Below are 10,087 nucleotides of genomic sequence, written 5' to 3' on the forward strand. Positions count from 1 at the left end.
ATTTACTATTATGGCTTTCCATTAAAATCTAAGCCCTCATATTCAGTAAAAAATAATACAACGAAAGACCGACAATAATACAAGCAAGGTACAACAGGTATTTATTGTGCAAACAGCATTCATACTGCAAAAGTCAACAGAACCTTGTTTCAGTTAACATGCTACAATGCCAGTGTATCATCTGCTGCATATAACAAAATACATTTGATGCACAGTTTGTGTAATAATTCCCCACAGATTTGTGGTCATAACTGTAAACATTCAACATTGTATAAGTTTGTGAGGTACAACATTAATTAAAATACAACTAATTAAACTTAAAAAAACAGTTTTGCATAACCCATGCCAAGAAGGCTGCCACCTAGCAGTGCACAACAGTAACCTTGTCTGCCCACTGGGTGGCAGGCTATGCCGACCAATGAACTGGTGTAAAACAATGCAGAGGGAAAGGTTTGTAAAAGTGGCAAGCGGGATATTTTTTCATCGACCACTTTATTTTCGTTGGCATCGACCTGAGTCACAACCCCAGCTATGCAGGGAACGTCTTCATGGGGAAATTCAATCCCAAAGTGGTCGCTGATTATTTTGTCTTTCTTTGCAAACCGATGGTGCAGCCATCGCATTGATGCACGTTGGGACGATGTCGGAACTTGTGAGATTGGGATTCTTTCAAATTGAATGTGAATTGTTGGCGATTGGCTGTTAAGAAACGACCACATACTTGGAGCTGGGGTTCTTGTTCCCACTAAGGAACAAAAATCATGAGAATAATTCAAAAATTAAAAAAGTTTTTGCCACCTTGAATTGGTCTGTCAGCTGATTGATAAATGATTGTTGCATCATAGACAGCATCAAGGTATGGTTTCATTGTTGTGACAGCGCAATGGAAAGCTTTTATCCTTGGTGTTAGAACCTTTGACAAAACAAAAAACTTGGCTCTGAAACTAGTTCATAAAATGTGTGAATCCAAACCCATAATCTTTGTATTTTTGAACTAACCTGATACAGTGGTTTTAAATCATTCTCAATTGCATATTGTTGACTCTTCGCGAGTAATTCCTTCTTTTTCAGAGAAAAGCGAGTTCCTTCAGGAAATATCACAAAGTACATTTCCACCTTGCTGTTTCAGCAACAACAAATTGTGAATTACATGAAGATAAGTTTTATAGAAAGCAAACATAAACCCCGGCAGTGGTACGTTGTTTTATTATCGGTAAACAACACTTTCTCTTTTTTTAATAGTTCTGGCCATTTATTTTGGACATGTAGATAAACCCAGCACTAAATTTTACAACATGCATTGCACCTTAAACATTTAGGAAAACACAGTCCAAGTAAATCATTAGGTTCACCAGCCAGAGCATTCCAGCAGTCCAAGGTAATCAAGTAAATATTTACCTCTTCATTAAATGGTTGAGAACTGTAGTCATATTTTTCTCGTTATATGATCCATCTCTTTTCACAAAAACACCTCCATGGACACCAAACACATAACCATAAAGTGGCCAATACTTAATAATGTCCTTGAAGACGTACCTCATGTTGCCGATCATTCCCTGTCTACAAACAAAATATCAACAAGTTAACAGACTTTTACATTTTGATAATTTATTTTGTGTGGCTTGTACAATCTTTATGTTAAAAAATTAAAACTGTAAATGTTCCAAAGTAGGTGTGTCCCATGAACAGATAAATCCCACACCTTGCTGCAAGAAAATCTGCAACAATCCAATCCATTGAACACTGGTGGTTGCAAATAAGAACAACATTTTCCTTCTTGTTAGGGATTTCACCAGAAATTTTAATCTTAACCCCTGCAAGAAAAGTTTTTTTTACAGTTTTTCAAACACACAAGTTGAGAAGGAAATATTTCCATCACAAACCTGTCGTATGTTCGAAGAAAAAAACAATCAACTTCTGGTAACTTCCCCACAAGAAATCATCGCCTTTGTAAAACCACTTTCGTGATAATGGAATTGAAACCAGTCTCCACCTTTCATAAAAAAGTAATTACACAAAAAAAAACAGCATGAAAAAAGTTCTAGAATATATCTCACACAATACAATGGTGACCTTGAACAATTTTGGGTTTCTATCAAATAAACATGTAATCAATATAAGCAGATCTGCCATGTTTAACAAACTGTTCGCAATTTCTAAGAAGGTGTTTGCAAAAAAAAAACTTAATGCCACCACCTAACTTAAGTTAACAAGCTAAAGAATATTGTTCACTCACCCAGTATGTATCACTAAATATATCGGTGCGGTTGAAAACATCACCACAGTTCCAGCCGTACCGAAAATATATCGCACACATTTTCGCAATACGCTAAGAACAGACATGATTGTTAACCAACGAACTGTCAAGCAAAACAAGCGGAGAATGAATGTTGAAACCTCCAGGAGGCTCTGTGGTACCGGATTTTAACTTCTACGCTATTTGCGTTTTTTTTTATTCATAAAACATAGTTTTATTAATTTGAACCACCATTAATTAAAAAACAAATGTGTTTTTTTTACAAATATTTATCTAATTTGCTCCGTTTTTGTAGTTTTTGCGTTTTCTTGAGTAAAAAAAACTTCACAGACCAGGAAAAATTGACATGTCTAAAATGGGAAATAACCGGACATTGGGGAATTACCTACGAAATCACAAAAACAACAAAAATTGTGTTGGTCTCTTGCACACATTCACACTGATGTTAAAAAGGAAACAAGATTTGTAAATACCATCTAAAACTTGCATATTTGATCAAATCTATTGCATAGAAATCTTTGTAAATGATATCAACCACAAAACGCAATAACAATCATCACATAATAATAATATCTAAGCACCATTCGGCACAGTGCCATTTGCATCAAATCAAAAACATAGTTGATAAGCTTTCATTGTCACTCCAGATCAGATGGATTTAAAGCCTCTGCATTACTTGTATTATTGCATAAACGCCGCAGGCGATATCGGCTTTTTACATCAAGGATTGTGCTGGCTTGCGCCGCTATATGTATTTTTGAACCGTTTGTGCAACGAGATAGGCGTACTTAGGTTAATGAACAACAACAATTAAATACGTGTTACAGCAGAATTTATCAGCGACAGGGGACGTTTTTGTTTGTTTTTTTAGTTTTCATTATGTTAGGAACAAACCATGCTGAATATTTGACATGAACCGAACTAGTCAACATGAATCATGCACGCGAGAATGTTTTAGTGTTTTGTTTATCGGTTTTAGCTTACTCTGGGGTGGCTACTGCACCGTTCATGTACGATGATATCCCGGCTATTAAGAAGAATCCAGATGTGCAGGTGATGATTCCATGCAATTGAGAACAAACAGTGCGGAAAGAAAAGCTCATTACTCATATATATAGTTTTGATAGTAACTTATTGCTACTGCTTGAGAAATTTAACCCTCTAGGTATTAATTTTGTCACCCCTTGATTTTTATAATCTGGTAATGCGCTTATTCCGAGCATTGCTCAGGAAGTATTGATTTTGTTGAGTTGCTGAATGAATTTTCTGTTTCAGGGAGTCACACCTTATTCACAAATATGGCGGAATGATTTCTGGGGAGTCCCCATAGTCTCAAACACAAGCCACAAGTCGTATCGACCCCTCACTGTGACCACTTTCAGGTAAGTTTGAAATTTCACAATATTTCTCCATGCTTACATTGATCATACTCCAGGTTGATTCGAACCATCTTCGGTGATTGGTCGACTCCCTACCACGTGACCAACATTTTGCTTCACGCATGGTTGAGTGTAATGTTCACGTCACTCTGCCGACGAATGGTCTTCTGTCACGTGACTGGACACGCTTCACTGCTTGCAGGGATCTTGTTCTCCTTGCACCCTGTCCACACCGAGGCGGTGAATCAACACACACAGTAGATTCCACAACAATGTTCAAACTCTTGTGTTGTTCCAGGTATCTGGGGTGGTCGGGATGGCAGAACTCCTCTCCTCGTTTTTCTTCTTCTCAGCTTTGATTTTGCAATCTACGAAACCGACAACTGAGGTCAAAAGAAAGTTTCCTTCGAACAGAAATGCCCCAGGTGGAAAACAAGCGGAAAATACACGTATGAATATTTAAAGAAGTTTTGATTGCAGTTGATTTACAAACTGTATTTCTACCACCAGTAGAACAAATCATTTACTTCAACACAAACAAAACTTCTCTACTTAGATTTGCGGTATCGCGGTAAGACAATACGATCCGATCCACAACCGGCAGAAACCACAAAACAAGCTTGCGTCTGCACTGACGAGGGGAACTCCCGTTTAAATTTGGCGTGTTCGCTGTTGTTGGCAGGTTGTGCTATGATATGTAAAGAATCCGGTAAGTCCAGTTTAGTTGGTTCGGCAAATAACAGTGCTGCAATACTGCCTCAACCTGTAGATGTTTACCGTACGAGGCAAACACTATGATTGTTAATTTAGGAATAACTGTACTGGGTGTGGTCGGAGCCAACGAGGTTGTGAAATTGTTGGAAATTTCGGAGTGCTCACAACATTATAGGAGGTGGAAAAATCGGGCGAAAGTTACAATGGCCCCCCTCTTTATTTGGGTAAAAAAACTTGTCTTTTGTTAAAATGCGCATTTTGCAACTGCGTTGGAATCAGCACACATTTACACAAACACATTATTATTATCATTCATAATTGTATTTTCCAGTTCCTTTGTTTAATGTGGTTCCGTCTGTGGGTGATGGGATGGACGACACCAGTATTCGCAGAACCAGACAACCCTGCTTCCTATTCTGAATACAGACTCACCCGGTGAGCAACCCAAGCTTGTTTAACTACAAGTTACATCCAATTATTACTATTATTATTATTGTTGTTGTTGTTGTTAAGATTCCTGACCTACAGCTGGTTGTGCTGCGTCAACTTCTGGCTTCTCTTCTTTCCTTCTCATCTCTGTTACGATTGGTCATACGGGACAATATCCCTTGTTACGTCACTATCCGATATACGCAACTTTGCATCCCTTCTGTTTTTTTCCTGTTTGGTCGGAGGCATTTATTTCATCATTTACAAATTAAACAGGAAGGTGAGTATAAATTCATCAATGAATTCGTTGTTATTTAAAATCTGATGTTAATTAGAATGGCACCTTCCGACCCGCAGTGATGGGGATTTCCCTGATGGTGCTTCCCTTTCTTCCAGCTTCAAATCTCCTTTTCCCGGTTGGCTTCGTGGTGGCCGAGAGAATTCTTTACCTGCCCAGCTCAGGATTTGTTGTGCTTCTCTCATTCGTCTTGAATACAGGTTATAAATGTTCAGTGTTACATGTTATATAGTAAGAGGTGATAATCGTTGTTGCCATGACGATGGAGTAGAAATAGTTCCCGGAATCGGTTAAAAGGAATTAAATATTTGAAAAATATTGTTTACCAACATCGGATTTATTCAGGTTTTAATTGGTTTCCGTCAAGACGAAACTTGTATAAAGGTGTCGTCATAATCGTTATTGTTCTCTACGGAATTCGAACAACAATGAGAAACCAGGTGTGGATTTCCAGAGAAGCGTTTATGAGGTAAGACAACCTCACTACCTTGCAGCTTTGTTGTCTCCCAAAATTCGTTAGAGTCGCAATCACTGCTACCCCAGCCATTAAAACTGTGTGTGTGTTTTGAAGTTAGTTTTATTCCATTGAAATAAGCAGACTTTTTATGAGTAGAAGCACTGTCGTTACTCGTCTCCTAATATCTCCAACATTCAAACAGTGCAGGGGTCGTAGATTGTCCCAACAACGCCAAGGTGCATTACAACTGGGGGAACTACCTTTACGAGCACAACCGGACACTAGATGCCGCTGTGGCGTACCAGAAAGCGATTGATTTCTATCCCAGGTTCATCAGCGCCATAAACAACCTCGCCACTATACTGGAAGAAGATCCAAATACGCTGGTGAGTGAGTTGATTCATTGTAAGGAGTGACTGCATGGTTTTGTCAGAAGATAATCCAGTACTTTTGTGTTGCAGGATAAAGCGCATGAGCTGTACGTTCTGATCATCCACTTGCACCCGCACGGTTCAAACGCTTACAACAACTTTGCTTCCTTGCTCTTGTAAGTTTCGTAAATTATTTGCTTATGTTTCAACATACAGTGGTGTTTCAAGACGACAAAGCAGTTGAATCACGTGATTTGTTGAACGCAGGAAACGAGAACAATACGAGCACGCGTTTCGTGTGACATCGAGAGGTATCGCGATGGCAGGAGCCGACAACATTCCAGCAGCTGGCCCAGTTGCACGTGCTTTGGTAAAACAAGGAAAACTTGCTCAAGCCGAACGCTTGTACCACGTGATATTCGGCGAGTCATGCGTGACGGATTTGGAGTTGATTCGGTTGGATGGATGCGAGGGTGTGAATGTTACACTGCTCAACGACTTCGGTTTCATGCTGGAAATGAAAGGTGAGGTCGTAGGTTTGAAAGACTTGTGTTGACTCCAGCCAGCTTGGAAAGGACATCAGAACTTTGTTGAGTAAAACCTCATACGGTTTTAATGAGAATGGTTGCGCCTTTTATAGGTAAGATGAAGCAAGCCGAGAGTTTGTACACAAACATCCATGAGTTGCATCCAAGCAACACCGACTCCCTCGTCCAACTCGCAAACTTGTTCGTTTCCGTCGATAAATTCGTTCAAGCCGAAAAAGCGATACTCAGGTGTGATAAGAAGATATATTTATTTACGTCGCATCTACCTGTAATGCAGAGAGAACGGACATTTCAGTGGAGATAATGGGCTAAGTGTAAACATCTTCCGCTTCTTCATTTAGGGCAATAGAAATCGACCCGGAAGAAACACGCCGCGCGTGGGCGCTAGCGTCCTCCCTTTTCAACGTGGGTAAACTGAGGGAAAGTTTAAAACTTTACGAGAAAATTATTCCGATGATACCTGGCAACTTGGAAGTATCCGGACAGTATGTAAGTAAGATAACATACGAACTGCAAACGATTTTGAAATTGAAATGAGTTGCATACTGGGTGTAGTGACGTAACCACTATGTTACAGGCCGCAGTGTTATTTGAGGCTGGAATGGAAGAAAAGGCTGAAGAAATATTCGAGAATTTGACGAATCGCGATACAGAATGCAAGTTCGATCAAGCGTGGCGAAACTTCGCAGGTCTCCGGGGGAAACAGAGGAGGTTCAATGAGGTAAAAACCGCACGGTGGCGCAAAAATATTTTATGTGCATTAATTTTTTTACAATCTCTTCGTTTTAGGGAATATTATTGTTGAAATCTTGCGCAAACCGAATCGAAGGAAGCCAAGTAGTGACGTCAGAAGATAAGGTGCGTTGCGCCACCGTGCGGTTGCTTTTAGCCAAACATGAGAAGTTGCAAGCTTACAGACACAAGGAATCTGGAGACAAAACGGCGGCGAAACGGTTGTGGATTGACGCGATGCACGTAAGCAAAGGAACCTTACATGAAAAATCTGCTAGAAGCGATTATTCTCATTTAAGTAATTTATATCTGGTCTGTATGAAAATTATTTTACTGCAGGATTTTGTCTTTGTTACTTTATTTTTTACGTTATACTTTATATATTCTTCTGGAATTAAAGCAAACCCACAGGTGGCTACTCGCTCATTCACATTTCTGCCACTTTTCAAACCTCAACATAGAAAGTTTACACATCAAAGTACCAAAATATTCTGTAATTTTACAAAATCAAAAATTTAACAAATCACACAATGATTTCTCACAGAATCTTGAAAAAGTTATTGCACTTGATCCAACATTAAAAGCAGCAAGCAAGGAGCTCAACGCTATGAGAAGTTAACATTGACAACATACACACATTATGATGGTAAAGCAGAGACATCAACACATTGAAGAAATCACGAGTACGAAATTCTGTTGATTTGAGGAGAGAAGACAACTTTGTGTACAGAATATGCAATGTTTTTTAATCTGTTTAGGGAATTCCAAGCCTAATACAAATTTGTTTTGTTTTTGAAAAAAATGAGCAAATAAGTACTATATATAAACTTATGTATCCTATTTGTTTATTGCATCACCACAGAATACAATTACACTAACACAAATAAACCTAAATTTGTTACAAGCAAAATATAATTTAGTTATTTTATGCTTGCTTTCTGTTGTAGTTGTTCATATTCCACACTTAAATTATTCACAGCTTCTTCAAATTCAAAATCCAAGGCTTCTTTTTCCTTTTGCAACTTAATTTCCATTTCTTTCAGTCTCTTTTGAAAAACATCAATTTTCTTTGCCTGCTGATACATAAAGTTGTTTGTGTTAAGTTGAATTTACCAATAAAATGAACCTACCTTATGTGTAATTTCATCTTGCTCCAAAATCTGTTCGCACATTTGCAAACACACAAGAGCTGAAATAAAAACAAATTGCCATATTTTAAACACTAATATGTTAAAAGAAATATTTGTTTCAGAGCAAATGTGAATAATGTAGCAATCTTTATCTTGGTAGAGTACGACCATGTCAATCACAACATTGGTGATTAATAGAAAAGACTCATATATGCAATATTTTTAAAGACATTCAACACATATTAAATCACCGTTTGCTTGTATTTGTGTCAGTTTTTCAGCGACAAGTTGCTGAGAAGCTGGCATTGTTTTTCCAGCCAAAGTCGTGGCACTGACGCAAACATTTTGTAATTTCTGATCGTCTTTTGCAACCCTTTTATCAAAGCATTCAATCATTAGCTTTATCTCACCAGAAAGTACCGGTTTGTGGTTAAATAATCTTCGAACAATTTCCATTTTTAAATAAATTTCTTCCAAAGTTCCAAAAATGTTTACGTTTTATGGTTGAGTGAAACCAACCGGACCGTGTAGTCACGTGGTTAAAAAAGATTTTGTCGAACAAAATGCGCGAATCTTTTTTTAACAGTCGGTCTGGAATTCCTCATGAAATCAACAATAGTATTTATTAATTACGACGAAGTTAATGTATCTATAAGGTTGCATTTGCTTTCAAAAATAAAATTAATGTGAAAGCACCAATTGATCACCACTCAGTGTCGCTGAGGGCCCATCTCATTGTAACGTCACAGTTGAATGACAGGCAAACTGTTGGCGTGAGAAAATATAGTTCGTGAGTTTGTGTGCGTTACGTCGCTGTCATCATTTCAGCGCAACACCGCCCAGTTTTGCAAGAAAAAGTTTTAAACAAATGAAATCGTTCAAGTAGTTAGTGATGTTATAATAGTGATTGTTTTCGAATAATTGCTGTTGTAAATGTCAGTTGTGTGCAAACAACATGTTGTCAGGTTTGCACTATTTCTTGGTTTAAAAAGTTGGATTTTTGAGCGACTCCCTAAGAATGAAAGTTGTGACTGATGTCAGACTTGACTGTGGTTCTCAGTGTTGTAATTAAGAGCTACTTCAAGGCTTTAACGACTACAGAACAAAATCTGAAAAATTTTGCGGACGTAAAAAGTCTTTTTTGCCGCGAATGTTGCATTTCGCATCCCGATGTGGCGGCACTAAAATGGAAACGGAATAAAACTATATTTATGGTAGAGATGGGGATTTATTTAAAAAAACAGTTCAAGTCCCCAGCAGTGGATGTCTGGAGCCTTCATTATCGCAAAACAAGATAACCAAGTGGGAGTAGATAGCAGCGTTAATTGCTGTTTGTTTGACGTCGGGCAAACCCTGCAGACGCATCCGTATGGATAGGAAGTGAGGGAGAAGGTGTGAACAAAATGTTACTACAATTGTAAGCTTCAAATAGATAGAGGCGTGACATTTCGTTTTCACTGCTCAATGAGCATTGTGACGAGGCAACTACAACAGAATGTAGTGATTGTTGAGTGTTTATACCAAGGAAACATTCCAAACACAGGTTGCCGATGGCTAGGCGCTTTACAAGTGTTCTAGTTTTGCTATCTTGAGATTAGTGAAGGGACAGATTCGCGCTTGCATTGATTGGCGCGGCGACAAAAAATCAATCGTGCACCTCTTGTGCGGACGCCGAGGAAAACAAATAAGCGTTGAAAAAATGTAATTTTAACATTTTACCACCATTAGGCCATCGGGGAGATCAAATGTATTGAAATTATGTTTTTCGTCGA

The 10,087-nt window shown here is 38.4% G+C and overlaps 3 protein-coding genes across 4 annotated transcripts; 1 reads left to right on the top strand and 2 right to left on the bottom strand.

Moving 5' to 3' along the window:
* Window positions 1-104: 104 nt before the first annotated feature.
* Window positions 105-2,363, bottom strand: LOC145911544 (1-acyl-sn-glycerol-3-phosphate acyltransferase epsilon-like). The gene is made up of 7 exons (XM_082998930.1): window positions 2,237-2,363; window positions 1,884-1,993; window positions 1,703-1,814; window positions 1,399-1,560; window positions 1,000-1,120; window positions 799-913; window positions 105-745 (listed from the first exon to the last, which is right to left on the bottom strand). Exons 1-7 carry the CDS (start codon window positions 2,341-2,343, stop codon window positions 318-320), a joined length of 1,155 nt encoding a protein of 384 aa, XP_082855056.1. The 5' UTR covers window positions 2,344-2,363; the 3' UTR covers window positions 105-317.
* Window positions 2,364-3,176: 813 nt separating this feature from the next.
* LOC145910278 (protein O-mannosyl-transferase TMTC4-like) lies at window positions 3,177-7,869 on the top strand. Its single transcript, XM_082997344.1, has 18 exons — window positions 3,177-3,310; window positions 3,533-3,639; window positions 3,693-3,876; window positions 3,935-4,085; window positions 4,193-4,345; window positions 4,447-4,574; window positions 4,682-4,785; window positions 4,864-5,059; window positions 5,115-5,277; window positions 5,423-5,546; window positions 5,737-5,920; window positions 5,996-6,081; window positions 6,173-6,434; window positions 6,551-6,681; window positions 6,795-6,942; window positions 7,031-7,174; window positions 7,243-7,428; window positions 7,730-7,869. Exons 1-18 carry the CDS (start codon window positions 3,188-3,190, stop codon window positions 7,802-7,804), a joined length of 2,649 nt encoding a protein of 882 aa, XP_082853470.1. The 5' UTR covers window positions 3,177-3,187; the 3' UTR covers window positions 7,805-7,869.
* Window positions 7,818-8,788, bottom strand: LOC145910277 (uncharacterized). 2 transcript variants are annotated; one of them, XM_082997342.1, is made up of 3 exons: window positions 8,567-8,788; window positions 8,316-8,374; window positions 7,818-8,261 (listed from the first exon to the last, which is right to left on the bottom strand). In XM_082997342.1, exons 1-3 carry the CDS (start codon window positions 8,769-8,771, stop codon window positions 8,106-8,108), a joined length of 420 nt encoding a protein of 139 aa, XP_082853468.1. In that variant the 5' UTR covers window positions 8,772-8,788; the 3' UTR covers window positions 7,818-8,105. The 2 variants fall into 2 exon arrangements, with proteins under 2 accessions (XP_082853468.1, XP_082853469.1); XM_082997343.1 differs by having other exon boundaries at window positions 7,819-8,258.
* Between the last annotated feature and the right edge of the window lie 1,299 nt (window positions 8,789-10,087).

The sequence above is a fragment of the Ascidia mentula genome, chromosome 8, assembly GCF_947561715.1.
Source record: "Ascidia mentula chromosome 8, kaAscMent1.1, whole genome shotgun sequence".
Lineage (NCBI taxonomy): Eukaryota > Metazoa > Chordata > Ascidiacea > Phlebobranchia > Ascidiidae > Ascidia > Ascidia mentula.

Coding starts and splice junctions, on each gene's coding strand:
- LOC145910278 (XM_082997344.1), top strand. CDS start 3,188: ATGAATCATGCACGCGAGAATGTTTTAGTGTTTTGTTTATCGGTTTTA. Junction 5,547..5,736: donor TCCAGAGAAGCGTTTATGAG/GTAAGACAACCT, acceptor ACATTCAAACAG/TGCAGGGGTCGTAGATTGTC. Junction 6,682..6,794: donor GCCGAAAAAGCGATACTCAG/GTGTGATAAGAA, acceptor TTCTTCATTTAG/GGCAATAGAAATCGACCCGG.
- LOC145910277 (XM_082997342.1), bottom strand. CDS start 8,771: ATGGAAATTGTTCGAAGATTATTTAACCACAAACCGGTACTTTCTGGT. Junction 8,375..8,566: donor GACACAAATACAAGCAAACG/GTGATTTAATAT, acceptor TTTTTATTTCAG/CTCTTGTGTGTTTGCAAATG. Junction 8,262..8,315: donor AAGATGAAATTACACATAAG/GTAGGTTCATTT, acceptor TTTATGTATCAG/CAGGCAAAGAAAATTGATGT.
- LOC145911544 (XM_082998930.1), bottom strand. CDS start 2,343: ATGTCTGTTCTTAGCGTATTGCGAAAATGTGTGCGATATATTTTCGGT. Junction 1,994..2,236: donor TATTTAGTGATACATACTGG/GTGAGTGAACAA, acceptor TTTTTATGAAAG/GTGGAGACTGGTTTCAATTC. Junction 746..798: donor AGCTGACAGACCAATTCAAG/GTGGCAAAAACT, acceptor TTTGTTCCTTAG/TGGGAACAAGAACCCCAGCT.